The sequence below is a fragment of the Lycium barbarum genome, chromosome 9 (assembly GCF_019175385.1).
Source record: "Lycium barbarum isolate Lr01 chromosome 9, ASM1917538v2, whole genome shotgun sequence".
In the NCBI taxonomy this organism is placed as follows: Eukaryota; Viridiplantae; Streptophyta; class Magnoliopsida; order Solanales; family Solanaceae; genus Lycium; species Lycium barbarum.
The window spans coordinates 115087431-115103216 of record NC_083345.1 but is presented as its reverse complement, the minus strand read 5'-3'; the positions used below and the strand labels follow the sequence as shown (position 1 = coordinate 115103216).

The 15786-nt window shown below is 37.1% G+C and overlaps 1 protein-coding gene and 1 pseudogene across 1 annotated transcript; both read left to right on the top strand.

Annotated features, from left to right (window-relative positions):
• Positions 1 to 440: 440 nt before the first annotated feature.
• On the top strand, positions 441 to 12470 carry LOC132609533 (uncharacterized; annotated as a pseudogene).
• LOC132609532 (uncharacterized) lies at positions 868 to 5496 on the top strand. Its single transcript, XM_060323573.1, has 4 exons — positions 868 to 3790; positions 3878 to 4192; positions 4282 to 4381; positions 4465 to 5496. The coding sequence occupies exons 1-4, from the start codon at positions 1455 to 1457 to the stop codon at positions 5248 to 5250; spliced, it is 3537 nt and encodes a 1178-aa protein (XP_060179556.1). The 5' UTR covers positions 868 to 1454; the 3' UTR covers positions 5251 to 5496.
• Positions 12471 to 15786: the final 3316 nt, after the last annotated feature.

Genomic DNA, 15786 nt, shown 5'->3' with positions numbered 1-15786 from the left:
TATATCCATATACTATGTAAAATAGTTTAATATACCCTTCGTTTGAGTACCCGTTTAGTTATAACCCTACCATTATATACTTTGGTACTAATTTTCTCTAATTCAGATAGAGGGACACATGGTAAGCTTAGAAACAAATAACTCAACCCCAATTTTAAATACCCGATTCACTTTACAATCTCAACCTATACCCGACCCAAAATTTTAAACAGATGTTAAACTAGTTCACTACTAAAAAATCAGCGTTTAGTGACGGAATATTAGCGACAGACCATATTCTGTCGCTAATTAACGACGGATTAGCTACGGATACCTCATTTTGTCGCAAAAAAAGAAACTAAAATTTTATCTCATTATATAGCGACGGATTAGCAACGAAAAATGAGTTTCGTTACTAATAATTAGCGCGAATTTTTGGCGCCTTAAATTTACTACAGATTTAGCAACAGAAGAGGCGCGACAAATTTTATTTTTAATTAGCGACGGATTCAGCAACGAAATATCCGTCGCTAGGCCTTTAATTTTTCTAGAAAAAAATATATATTTGCAGCAACGGAAAATTTTGTCGCAATATTAACTATTAAAAGAAATCAATGTATTATTTAGCGACGGATTATAAAATCCGTCGCTATTCCGTCGTTAAATGTAAAAAACAAAAGATATCTCCTAGCTAGGTTACGCATTCTTTCATTTCCAACACAGTAGCCAACACGGATAGAGAGATAGACTGTGCGAAATTGGTAACATAGAGAGAGAGAGCACAACATAGATCAAAATAATGTGAATCTAGGGTTTACATTGTGTTTTTCTCTTCTTCTACTGCAACTTTTATCTAAAGGAAAGGTATGTTTTGATTTTTGTATGTGTTATGGGCAGTTTCTTTCTTCTTTGCCTCCTTCTTTGTGTTTTCTGACATTAAATCTAAAACGAAATTAAGATATCTGTGTTTTCTTGCTTATTATCTAAATGACAGAGTGTTTTAAGTGTTTTTTTTTTTGGCTAAAATCGAAGTTGGGTGTGTTGAAAACTGTTGGGTTTATAATTTAGTTGAAGGTTAAGTATTGGGAATCTCTATTTGGGCGAAAATCTGATGAAAATGAAAATTCGACCTTTTTTTGTGCTAAATCTTGTAGGATAATATTATTTGGTGGTTAAAGTTTGTTTTAATTTATTGCATGTCGAGAAAAAGCTTGAAGAACTCAACATTCTTTATATAATCTGTGATTTGAAATCAGTGTTAGTGAACTGGGTTTCTTACTCGATTTTTTTTGTTTCAGTTTCAGTTTTGTTAATTTCAGTTTGTCATTTTTTTTTAACTAAAAGGTGAATGATATGTTCTGTTTCACTAAGTTATTTCAGCTTGTTCTTCCATTTAGAGGTCATTCGGTTGTATTAATGATATGAAGACAGAACATTAATTTGATTGCTTTGTTTATGTCAACATTAATAGGAACATGAATAATCTAGAGCATGATTGGATGTACAATAGGTTGGATGGCCGAGGGGGTATAAACTCTAGCTTTGTAACCGGTGTAGATAATTTTATCCAATTTGCACTTTCTCAACGAAATTACATGAGCGGTAACAAGGTTAGATGTCCATGTAAAAAATGTCACAACATTAAATACATGGATGTTGAAATCGTTGAATATCACCTTTTTAATTTTGGATTTGTTGAGGACTATTTTGTTTGGGAGTATCAAGGGGAAAAAGATGTGATCGGTGAGATAGCTTCTGGTAATGATTTGCATGATGGTTATCAACCTGAATCGGGATTCGATAATTCATACAGACAAATGGTCTTGGATGCAGCTGGACCCAACTTTGGTCAGGGTTCGAGTTCGCAATCTTATAGCAATATTGAAGTTGATTCTTCTCATCCTTATGAACCTTCAATGGAGGAGGAGCCTAATCCTTCAATGGAGGAGGAGCCTAATCCCGAGTCCCAAAGATTTTACAATTTGCTACAAGCTGCTGATGAAAAATTATATCCCGGTTCTTCTCTCTCTCAACTTGCAGTAGTCTCTAGAATGTTAAATATTAAAATGGAGAATACTTTGTCACAGAGAGGTTATAACCAAATGATACAATTGTTGAAAGACGTTTTACCTGAAGATAACAAAGTGCTTGATAGTTATTATCAGACTAAGAAACTAGTGCGTAGTTTGGGTTTGCCAGTTGAAAAAATTGATTGTTATGATTCAGGATGTATGTTGTATTGGGGTGATGATGAACACCTTACATCTTGTAAATTCTGTGGTAACCAGAGGTATAAGCGTCGTGTCGGCTCTCGTAAGAGGAAATTGGTCCCTTACAAGAAAATGTATTATTTTCCTTTGATTCCTAGATTGAAAAGATTATATGCATCCCATGCTACAGCTGCCGACATGAGATGGCATCATGAGCATACACAAGAGGATGGGGTAATGCGTCATCCATCAGACTCTGAGGCTTGGAAGAACTTCAATGAAACTCATTCTTTTTTTGCTGCTGAACCAAGGAATGTAAGGTTAGGGTTATGTACTGATGGTTTCCAACCGTTTAGTCAATCTGGGAGGAAATACTCTTCGTCGCCAGTGATTGTCACCCCATACAATTTGCCTCCAGGAATGTGTATGAAAGAGGCATATATGTTCTTAACTGTCATTGTTCCTGGGCCAAACAATCCCAAACATAAAATTGATGTTTATCTGCAACCTCTAATAAAGGAATTGACTTTGTTGTGGGAGACAGGTGTAGAAGCATTTGACATCTCGAAAAAGCAAAACTTTCAACTGAGGGCAGCTTGGATGTGGACAATCAGTGACTTCCCAGCATATTCTATGTTATCAGGATGGAGTACTGCGGGCAAGTTAGCATGTCCTTATTGTATGGAGGAAACACAATCCTTTAGATTACAACATGGCAGGAAAACATCTTGGTTTGATAGTCATAGAATGTTCCTTGACCAACATCATCCTTTTAGGAGAGATCATAAAAACTTTCTCAAAGGTAAGACTGTCAAAAGACTATCACCACTCTATAGAATAGGAGAGGAAATTTTGAACCAAATTTGTGACTTGGGGATAAGGAAAGTAACAGAGTTAGATGCACAGGAAGTTAATCAGAGAATATGTAAGTCTTGTGGATGGAAAAAGCGAAGCATATTTTGGGATTTGCCTTATTGGAATTCTAACATGATTCGACATAATCTTGACGTCATGCATATTGAAAAAAATTTCTTTGATAATATATTTAATACAATTCTTAATATTGATAACAAAACCAAAGACAATCTACAATCACGTCAAGATATGGTAAATTACTGTGATCGACCACAGTTGGCAAAGGACACTAGTGGAAAATATCCAAAAGCTATATATACAATAGCTAAGGAAGAAAGAGTTATCTTGTTCAATTGGGTGAAGGGTTTGAAGTTTCCAGATGGATATGTTTCGAATTTGGGTAGATGTCCAGACACAAACGTGAAAAGATTATTTGGCATGAAAAGTCATGATTGCCATGTGTTCATGCAACGACTAATGCCTATTGCTTTTCGTGAACTGCTTCCCAGTAATGTGTGGCAAGCACTTACAGAATTGAGCTTATTTTTTAAAGATCTTACTTCGACCACTCTACGAGTGGATGACATGGAAAGATTAGAGGCAGACATCCCGCAAATCTTGTGTAAGTTAGAACGTATATTTCCCCCTGGGTTCTTTGACTCAATGGAACATCTGCCTGTGCACCTGCCATATGAAGCAAAGATTGCTGGACCTGTACAATATCGATGGATGTATCCTTTTGAAAGGTAAATTTGAAACTTTATGTTCAAATTGTGACAAGTATGCTAAACATAACTTTTCTAATATAACGGTCCATCCATTTATGTATTTAGGTACCTCGGAACTCTTAAAAGAATGATTGGGAATAAAGCTAGTGTTGAGGGTTCCATTTGTGAAGCATACTTGATGAAGGAGTCAACACATTTGTTTTCTCATTATTTTGAACCTCATGTCATGACACGTAATCACGATGTGGACCGTAATGATGATGGTGGTGCTGTAGAAGATCTTGAAGGAAATTTATCAATATTCACCCATCCCGGTCGACTATGGGGAGAAGCAAAAAAGAGGAATTTATCCCTTGAAGAAATCAAGGCTGCCCAAACTTACATTTTACTAAATTGTAAAGAGGTTGAACCGTTTGTGAGGTAGCATTTGAATGTTAAACTCAATTATTATTATAAATGTCTCCATATATATCATGACTTTCTACTGAACTTAATTTGTTGCAATGAAGTATGTACGTGCAACGTCTGCAAGGAGAATTCCCGAATCTATCTCAAGGTCAAATAGATGAGAGCCTTGAAGCATATTTCTCTATATGGTTCAAGGAATATGTAAGTTTCAACAATCATTAATTTTTATACAATATGTTATTAAATTCTCAAAATTTAACTAAGTCTTACATTTTTTCAAATAGGTCCGCTGCAACCATATTGAGAATAAATTCTTGCGTAGTCTTGCTCATGGACCACTAATAGGCGCTACATGTCATTCTGTGTATTTTACTAATGGATACAAATTTCACACAGACAGTCATGGTAGCTCAAGATCAACAATGAACAGTGGAGTTTGTATCTCGGATCCAAATTTTGGTGATTACTATGGACGGATAAAAGAGATTATACAAGTGGAATTTCGTGAAGATCCTTTAAAGCAAACTGTGTTATTCAACTGTGAATGGTTTGATCCAACTATGGATGTTGGTGTTAAAAAGCATAATCAGTACAAATTGGTTGATGTTAATCATCGTCGCCGATATAAAAAATATGAACCTTTTATTCTTGCGATGCAAGCAACTCATGTGTGTTATGTGTCGTATCCTAGCAAGAAAAAGGATAAGGATGATTGGGTCGCTGTGTTGAAAGTCAAACCTCGGAATGTTGTTGAATTAGCCGATGAGGAAGTAATGGTGACAGCTCCAGATTTGAATGTTCCATTCCAAGTTGAAGAAGTTGAAGTCCACGAGATAGATATGAATGTTTCGATTGATGAAAATATACTCTTATATGATCCAAACGGGAATGCAATTGTAATGGATGAACCCATCGATGATAGGTTATTGCCAGAGCATCATGAAATCCAAAATGAATCTACAGAAGAAGAGTTTGAAACTGAAAAAGAGTATGAAACTGAAGAAGAGTATGAAACAGGGGAAACTACGGAGGATGAGGAAGAGTTCGAAGAAGGAACAAATAGTGACTAATGCTTAGTAACATGTGTTGTTGTATCTTTATTGTATTTTGCTTAAGATTTGGGTGTAAAAATTTTCTGATGGATGGTTGAGTGTTTTGATTTGCACCACAGTTTTTCTTTATTGTTTTCTTTAACCTATTTTACCACTTTCATCATTACTTACTGAATCTTGTAGTGTACTATGCGACTATGTTGTTTGATAAATGCCATTATAGTTTTATTTCAACCTTTGATAGAATCCTCCTGATGTTATTTATATTACAAATACGTAGTGGACAGCTGGTCAGAATTCATTGACGTGCTACTCATTGAAGGTTCTGCATTTTAGCTGCTGTTGTTGAGGTATTGTTGCCTGTATTGAAGTTCTTCTCAGTTAAGTTTATTTATCTCCTCTCTCTCTGTACAGTAACTTGACTATTGATTTGTATAAAATGATAAATAGCAGTTGTTGATGACAAAGAACTGCTACTTTTTTTCTACAACTGATGAGCAAGTATGGCCAAAATTGAATTTGAAGAAAACTACTGCTTGTGTTGTCATGTATTCTGCATTTTCTGAAATTATGCAAACTGTTAACTCATCATGTGTGTCATACCATGTGATTCTGTTGTCATTATTTTGTTGTGGTGTTAATATCTTTTTGGAAGCTGTAACAGTCTAGATTCCCATCAATGTATCAAATTGCTATTAGTCAGCTTTCCAGTTAGCATGTATACATTACTGAATCAGGTTACTACTGCCTTGAGCCCTGCTATTTTGTTGCTATGTTCTGAGCCATCTTTGTGGCATTTTGAGCCAATTTGTGGCTTCATGCTTGGCTGCACCAGGAGAAAAGGTGTTCTTTGCTATACATAACTGCTGATGCTACTGCATCTTGAGGCATGACTGATTCTGGCATTTGTAACCCCATCCCAAGGCTATACATAGATGTTGTTTGTGGTTGCTGTTTTCCTAGGATAATCTGGTGTGATTGAGTTGTTTGTGGTTGCTGTTCATAGATGGAAGCCGACTCTCACACTTTGTGTGATTGAGTTGCAGCTTTGGTTCAAAGAACACACAGATGCCATGCTGAAATTTGGTGTTGTTCTTGCACTGAAATGACTGCATTTTGTTAAAATGAATGCTGAGCACTGAAATGAATGCATTTTGCTGCAAGAATCTTTCCATTATTTTATTTCTTTTACTTTTTATATTGATGATTGAAAGTTAATAATAAAACATAGCAGATAACTATTTGTATTTGCTTATTCTTATTGAATGAACTTTCCAGAATTTGTTGATTTGTGGGTCATCTCCTTGTCCAGTCTTTATACTTTTTCGAGTCAGTTTATTCTATGTAGTTTTCTTATATTGTAAATTCTTTTGCGATCGAATGAAGTTAACTAATTTATAATTTCAGATTCGATAACCGAGGCTTTGTTTGTTACTGTAAAAGCATCTCCTTGTCCAGTCTTTATACTTTTTCGAGTCAGTTTATTCTATGTAGTTTTCTTATATTGTAAATTCTTTTGCGATCGAATGAAGTTAACTTATATTTTGGTGCTCTTATGACATTTTTCAATGAGTTTATGGTGTTATTCTGGTGTATTGCTGGTGCTGAAATTTCATGCCAAGCCTTGTCTAGCTGCTGTTCCAAGGCTTTGTATGGAAACAGCAGCTCTAAGCACCAAGTTTGCTGCTGTTTTTCATTCCTCCACACTACTCCTTTCCACCTCAGCACCCTGCAGTCTTTATCTCCAAGGTAACTGGTGCAATTCCTGGTGATGTGTGAAGTTTGTGAAACCAGCAGTCTGTTTCCATTCTGCAAATTCACCCCCTCCACCCCTTTTTTTTTTTTAAGAGTACAATATTATCTGATGTGTACTGTTTAATTATTAATCCAGTTATCCACCCATAATAGTTGTAAATGCATGGTTCCATCAATCTGTATCTTCACATCAAACGTTTTCCACCAAAAAATCATATTTCCCATTTTGCCCCTGATCATGAAAGTAGGATCAGTAGCATCATGTTCAGTACAATTTTCAGATATGATGGTGACTTCTAGTATGTTTGTATGGATCTTTCCAATTATCCTTGAAGCATTATCATTCTTTTGCAAAAAAACAGAAAAACCAGCACTAAAAATCATATCATCTCCTATATTAATAGGATCAATGATGCAAAGTATTTGAATGACTTTGCCTAGCCTGAATTTATGCTCAGTATGTGTCAAATCATATCCATAATTTAAAGGATCAGTGCCACCATACTTCATAAAAAAAAAAAAAAAAAATCCAGGCTGCTAGTTATTCCAGATTTCTTGTACATAGCTTACTCTTCTCAGCAGTTCCTCCAGGCATTAAATAGCAAGAAAAACCAGCTTCCAGGAAACCCCTCCTCACTTGCCAATTCCACACCCTGATAATTTTCCAATAATGAGGTCTTACCCCATCCTCCAAATGCATCTACTATCAGCTCAAAGCACAGCAAACACCACTCAATTTCATATCCTGTGCGACCAGCTCAATGTGCATAATGGACAGCATCAGTAGGTAATCCCAGATTAACTACAAGATCACATTCAGGTGTTGATCTTACAAGTTTGCTGAGATCACCATGTAATTCTGCAGCATTCATACCACGAGCTTCCAGTTTGTAGTGTTAAGCTATCTGAGCTTCAACTAGTAGTAGAAGGTGATCCTGATGTTGCAGACACCATGATCCTGCTGGAGCTTATTTCCTCACTTGCCCTTACTGTCTTAACTTCACTCTTCAATCCAAGGCTAGCTAGAGTGAGGGATCCACTGCCACTAACAAGAGGGCCCTTGTTAGCACTAAAACAGGCATTGTGTTCCTAGCACTTGTTTTCCCAGTTGCTATCTCATGGAACAACTCAAATTTGATATTCCTATTTACAATGCCAATAATGTCCTCTGATGTAGATAAGCAGATGGTGAAAACTGTAAAACCAAGCAGTATCATAGTCTTGGTTTTATGTTGCCTTACCAAATGACATGCACTGTCCACTTCAATTTTTTTTCCTGCACTTATTTCCTGCTGCATCTTGTGCTGTTCAGTTGCAACTGATGCCTCTCAATTCAGCTGCATATTACGTGCCAGATCAACATCATTTTCATCCTGGCACCATCTGCATATGATTCAGCAGCTAATTTTTTTTTCAGTTCAACAGCAGCAGCAGATGCTAATTCTTTTGCATATGACCGCAATCTGAATATGTTCCATCTTTAGCTTGTCGTTCTCAATATCCTGTGACTGAATTCTCCTTCTAAGCTCATCAACATATTCATCAGATACACATCTTTCTGATTTAAGGATGACTGTTTCATCATGACTGTTTGAAACATCCTTATTCGTTGTTTAAATTTTGCAAAACACCCAAAGCATGCTAAACTGTCATGACTGTGACATCCGGTTTTGGATGTTTTGACAGTCATGCTTTGGATTTAACCATGTCCACATTTTTTTTGTAGATATGGCTCGAGGCAGAGGTCGAGGTAGCGGAGGTCGTGTAGGAAAGTCCTCATTAAGGTGTGATACTACTGGTCGTGCAAACATGCCTACCATTCCCATTCCCACCACAGTTAGTCCTCAACAAGGTAGTACGAGTTTCATAGGTGGGCCAGATCCTATAAACCAAGTTCAAACTTTACGTACGCCACCGGTTCAAGCCTCAGGTCTGTTTATTACTGCCTCTCATAATAGAAACTATAAATTGTAGGTTTGCTTGTGTAACAAGCTGCAGATTTTGTAAATCAAGCTGCAGATTTTGTAAATCATGATTAGTCATATTTGTAGACTTGCAAACAGCTTGTATAAAAACCTCTTTACTGATGGTTGCTTTAATTTCCTCACGTCAAAGGTCGAGGTAGTCCTCAACAAGGTGGTACGAGTTCCATAGGTGGGCCAGATCCTATAAACCAAGTTCAAACTTTACGTACGCCACCGGTTCAATCCTCAGGTCTGTTTATTACTGCCTCTCATAATAGAAACTATAAATTGTAGGTTTGCTTGTGTAACAAGCTGCAGATTTTGTAAATCAACCTGCAGATTTTGTAAATCATGATTAGTCATATTTGTAGACTTGCAAACAGCTTGTATAAAAACCTCTTTACTGATGGTTGCTTTAATTTCCTCACGTCCACATTTTTTTGTAGATATCGCTCGAGGAAAAGGTCGAGGTAGTCCTCAACAAGGTGGTACGAGTTCCATAGGTGGGCCAGATTCTATTAACCATGTTCAAACTTTAGGTACGAGAACGGTTCAAGCGTCAGATCACGGTAGTAACCCAACCATCCCTGAATTATCTCCCATTACACCTGATCTGAGCGGCCCAGTAGATGAGGGTACATCAAACCAGAGCAACACTGTCAGCGAAGAAGAGTCCAGTAGTCGTCATAGGCAGCGGACACTTACACTTGTTACTCTTACTCCTGCAGGGTTAGTCCATGCTTGTATTTGTTTTTTATATATAATTTGTGGTAGGCCTTGAAATAATATTTTCAAATTTATGCAGGTTGGAACCTTCTAAAGAATGCTCTAATACCATATCCGCATCTTTCAAAAATCAACTTGATCCCAATGGAATAAATTAGAAAGGTGTCTCAGAAGATACTAGAAATTTTTATTTTGGGGAATTCAAGGTATAACTTTCATCATAATTCGTTTTATAAGTGTATTAGCTTTTATAGTTAGGATACTAATAATATTAGTTTATAAACTGTTTTCAGAAGACATACCATTGGGACTCTTCGATTCCTGAGAGTGTAATAAAAAAACATTGCAATACTAAGGCAGCAACAAAGTATAGGAATTTCATTAGCAAAATTAAACAAAAAAGGATTAAGCCGGATTATGTGTCTGATAATGTGTGGGAACGCTGGTTGCAACTTTGGGCGGATCCTAAGTGTGTCGAAAAGTCGGAGATAAATGCAAAGAATCGTTGTGGAGGGAAAGACGTTGCTGCCGGGACTCACACGGGTGGCTCTATCTGCATTGGGGAGCATCGCAAGAGACTTGTAAGTATATATATTTCTTTTCATACACTCTTAAATTTTTTATATTTACTACTTGAAAATTGGTTTTTCAAGGTGTTTTTTGCAGTTCTTGATTCTGGTTTACCTAGGTATATATATTGCTATTTTCTTGATTACTATGTTGTTGTCTTTCTTGAATTATTTAGATTTTTCTATTGCTGGTTATACTGCTATTGTTCTTGGTGTAATTTTCTGAAATGAGTAACTTTTGCATAGGCTGTTACAAAGGGTCGAGATCCAACACCAGGTGAGGTACATTTGCATGTCCATACACATGATCATGATGGAGAATCTTTTGTTGATGAGCGTGCCCGATCTGTCCATGTAAGTTCAAAATTTTATAATTTCAGAATTAAACTAATGACTCGTAAAGGTGTGGTAAACTAATTTCAAAATTTCAGAATTAATGGAGAATCTTTTACCTAGCTGCTGTAAACAGCAGTGTTTTGCCGACGTCTCGTAAAGGTGTGGTTAATGATAACTAAAGACTGTGTTTAGCATAAAGACTGGTATGATGGTTGTGATATGTTTGTAAAGCTATGTAGGATCCTATATTAAGATGTGAAGCATACATTATGAATCCTGTTAGATAGTCTGGTGTTCTGCAGTCAAATATACGACTAAGTTGCTTAGTGGTTATTATTATATATCAAACGAAACCAATCAGCTGTACAAGTAACACTGTCAAAATAAAATCACAACAATAAACAAATTTTATGCTATGAATCATTGCCCAACACCTATCACTATATGAACTTGGTTTGCTTCCATGCATTTGTTTGCTGTTAACCACAAACCAGTGTCATCAAACCAGCTCAATATGTAAGTGCTTCTTGTTCCTCTCAGTAGTTGTAATGCTATGTAGTTTTGTATTACTATATGTGTCAAACTTAGCCAGATATTGCAAGTTTTCAATAGGAATGAGCATAGCTAATACTGCCCATTAAAAACCATACAATAGCAGTACTTGGTTGGGAATATGGCTAAGGTTGGGAATATGAAACTTATCCATGTTGATAATCCTTCTTCCAGTACTTGGTAGTTCTGAAAAATGACTGAACTCAACTTCACTTTGATACTTCTCAGTCAATTTTCTGAAAGTCTCTTCCTTTTCCTCTGAAAATTCCTTATTTGCCAATTGAATTTTCATTTCTTCTCTCTTTTTCTTGAGCTCATTGATGGCTACCAGCTTCTTAGCATGCTCCTTTTGCTGTTTTGCAAGCTTTGACTTCTTTTTCTTACCTGAAGCATGTGAACCATGAAGCATGATCCTTTGCTTAACTTGTGAAAGAAATCCTGGATATAAATGAATAGAAATCTGGCTTAGGATGTTGTTAAGACTGATGAACTGATGAGCATAAAGACTGTGTTTAGCATAATTGTGCAGTTAATTGATGTTCGTCGTTCCCCTGCTGACTCGCAGCAGCAACAAGTGCTGCATTTATGCAACCTTGTGCCTGTTAGTCTGTATTACTTGTACACCAACGAAAAATGGATAAATATTTGCTCTCTTATCTTTGGAATTCATTTCTCTTTTTATTTGGTAAAATTGAATGGTTAGTATTCTTGATGTTTTAATTTCACTAATTATTACAGGAAAGATATCAAGAAATATTACGGGAAAAATCACAGTCTCAGTCTGATATTGATCAATGTGAAGCATATTACGAAGCTGCTGGGGGAACAAGGAAGAGAAGAATATATGGTCTTGGATCTCAAGCACAAAGTTATTATGGGCCGAATCTTTGCGTCAATTTTGCCTTTAATGCTTCAGCATCAGCAGCACCTTCAACTTCTCAATCAGCACCTACAGAAAATATGGAGGAGTTAGTGATGCGATTGATTCCTACACTGACTGATCGCTTGCTTCCTTTATTTATTGAGAAGGCACGCGGAGTGATTTCTTCACCATCACATCATCCAAATACTCCTGTCGACAAACCATCAGTTGTGACACCTATAGTGCCTCCTCCTACTACTGCCAACGTTGACGATGTTGATCCTTTAGTTTCTGATGGTGATCGTAGTCCTTCACCCATGCATTAGTTTTTTATGTTATCCGCTTTTTGTTGGAAAGAACAAACTTATGCACTAACAATACTTGATGGATGTGTGGGTTCTTTTGGTAGTTGATAGCTTGGTGTTGTCGGTGTTTTGGACTTAACGATTGCGATTTCACTATCTATTTTGAACTTTTTTTATAAATATTATTTTATGTGAATGTCAGTTATTTTTAAGGGTATTTATTAATTTGTATTTAGTATGTTTCAACAGGCGTATTTAAAACAAAATGGAAGAAAAATATTTGTGACAGATTTGCGACGGATTTTGGTCGTTGCTAGAGGGACAAATATTCTATTGTCGCTAAATGCAGGCACAAATAATTCAATATTTTGCGACGGATTAGCGACAATGGTTTTCGTCGCTAATTTACTAAAACAACGAAATGAAATATGAAATTAGTCACGGAATTTATAACAATAGCAACAAAAATAATCCCTTGCTATAATGTGCAGCGGATCTCATACGTCGCTACTCTGTCGCTAAGTTTGCTACGGATTTCAATTTTCCGTCGCTAATAGGTTAGCAACGCGCAAAATCGTAACAGACGACATTCCGTCGCTAATCTGTCGCAACACATGTTTAGCAACAGATATATGCTGATTAGCGACGGAATACGTCCGTCACTAAACGCTGTTTTTTTAGTATTGGTTGAGCTTGTAGATAGAAGCATGATTCTTGGTTGTTGAAATTTTGGGGTGGTTTATCTTCCCCAATAGCTAGAGACAATGCTCTCTAGTTAGTGCACATAAGGTGTTTGTTAAAATGCTCAAGTCGACTTTAAATGTTGAAATTGTAGAAATTGTGCTAAGTCTTGAGGCTTATCACTTTGTATGACAAAGATTAAGTGTGGGGTGGCGAAATACGTTCCAAGAATGTGAAAATCAATAAGTTGGCCCCGAGTGTCAATTGGCCCATAGCCCGTACGACGTCGCATGTGACATAGCCTACTTGACGCAAACATGCCTTGCACTTGTAACTTTTTATTTAACTTCTTATTTCTCTTTTTAGTTAGTAAAATATTATTGTATAATGTTGTTGATTCCTCAAGGTATTCATTAGCCCAAGATGCTACTACAGGCTAAAAACCTTGAGTTAAGGGTGTATAAAAGGGTACTCTGAGTCCTGAATAGCGTACTTGTGAGCATGCTATAGACATAAATATGGGGTCATCCTGGCCCTATTTGATCTTGTATTTCTTATATTGTATGCCATATGTTTGTCTTGTGTAGGTACATTGCCAGCTCGTCCTAAGCAAGCAAAGAGGAACTCTAGAGAGGGTACTTCGAGTAACCGCTCGAAAAGTGTCTGAGTGCCTATGAGTGATACTCCCTGTACACAAGAGGATGCGGCACCATAGGAAAATGAGTATCCCCCTTGCCACGTTAGGATCAACCTTCCAAAGGCTCAATACTGGTTCAAGCACTAACAGCCACAATTGATAACCAATGATGGGCCTAGATTCATGATGGCATATCGACGAGGAGGTGTCTGAGGGTGTACCGCGAATTGAGAGATATGGGGCTTTCCCCCTTGTTCTCGCATGTGAGATATGCAACACTAGCATGTTTAAGGAGTTCTATGAAAATTGGATTCCCCAAGCTAATGATGAGGAGGACTACTTGGTGGCCGTCAGAACCGGTGTTATGTTCTATTACCAGACTATAAACTAAATTATGTGGTTCCTCGAGCACTCCCCTAAGGAGTTTGACAATAAGACCATTCGTGAGACTCTTTATGGTCTGATGTCTTTGACCATATGAAAAAGAGACAAGGACAACCACAATCATAAAATGAGGAACTCACTTTTCTCTACTGAGGACAAGATTGTTCTAAAGGTGGTCAACTACAGAATTTTCTATACCCATTTGATATAGACTATGCGTCCACCAAACACAGTATAGAGGGACCTGATTGTGTACCAGTTCCCTTATGCAAAGCGGTATGTAAAAGACACAGGATTTTACCGTGGAAAACTCCTTGCTCAAGGGATTAAAAACCACGACCTATCCCAGTAGGATTTCAACTCCACTAACCAAGCAACTTCAGATTACAACTCTATTGTAAGCTAGGAAGTAACTCCCATAACCCCTCACCCTTACAATAATGCTTATGTAACCTAGGAACTAACTCACATAGTCCTTCAACCCTTGCAATACTCCGACTGCAAGCAATTCCACTTAGCTAACTCTAACTAAGAACCACTAATACACCTAGACTAACTTTAGCCTAGTGTACCACTCAAGAGCTTGTCGAAACACACTTCCAACAAGATAACATTAAGACTTTTAAATAACAGCTTCTCAAACAAGAGGAGTAGGTTTACAATTTTAAGTAAAATGAAACACAACATAAGACAAACTAAGAGACTTGGATATCTTCAGAGTTAGCATCTGGTCCTTCAGTTTGTTATCAGCTCTGTTAGTTGAACGCTTGGGAATATTGTGACGGCTACACTTTTAAAGTGATTTTAGTTTTTCCAAGTGATGCGCAATATGTTGGGACATGTTGAATATATATTGGGGAACATGTGGGATGTGATGGAGACTTCTCAACCAAAGTTTGACCCGAGGCATGGGTTGTAGCACTGCTGTTGTACGGTCCAGCTTTAGAGCTATTTAAAGCTTTGCCACTGAGTGCGCGTGGTATATTCAAAACAGATCGCAGACCAAGTCTCTTGTTGGTTCCCCATCAGTTTGTCAATTATCAAAACATAGTCTCATAAGATGCACCTTATCAATTTCCCCCTCTTTGATGATGACAAACTTATAGATGATGTTCCCTCTGAGAACCAGCTTCCTATTTGTCCTCCCTGTGAAGCAGACCATCATTTTCAAGACACCTGCAACATGTTAGCAAAAACAAATATAATTCCCACTGGAACCAGATCTCCACATTATCAGTACATTTTTTTTTGTTCAGCATTTCTCCCTCATTTGTTTGTCTTCTTCCTTTCTTTGCTTCCCCCTTTTGGCATCATCGAAACAAGTCGAATTAATATAAGCAAATCAAGAAGTTCAGTAGCATAAACTCAGAGCCACTTGGGCAACACAACACAGACAATTTGGGATCAATATGGCAAATGATAATGCACAAAACACAGTAATAGTCAAATGATAATATCGAAAAAATTAGCAGCCAAACAATGGAATGTATAAGAACAAAATTGTCTTAAAGCCAAGCCATATTCTGAAAGAAGAAGTAGAGAAAGGTACGAGAACAGAAACCGACTCAGGAAGAAGCAGGAGAGGAAAAAGAGTGAACAAAGGTCTGTAAGAGCCAATCAATGCGTTCACTACTGGTGTGCTGATCTTGCAGCATCTTATCACGAATAATATCAATATTTTGTTGGAGTCTTGCATTCAGAGCTTGTAAGCGTGCAATTTCAGCGCTGGCATCTTCTGAAGCACTAGAGAGACCCGATTCCTGTGATCTTTCAGCCTTTGTAA

Excerpts from the sequence above, each read along its gene's own strand:
- LOC132609532 (XM_060323573.1), top strand. The coding sequence starts at position 1,455 with ATGAATAATCTAGAGCATGATTGGATGTACAATAGGTTGGATGGCCGA. Across the intron at positions 3,791-3,877 it reads TGGATGTATCCTTTTGAAAG|GTACCTCGGAACTCTTAAAA; the intron begins GTAAATTTGAAA and ends TTATGTATTTAG. Across the intron at positions 4,193-4,281 it reads GAGGTTGAACCGTTTGTGAG|TATGTACGTGCAACGTCTGC; the intron begins GTAGCATTTGAA and ends GTTGCAATGAAG.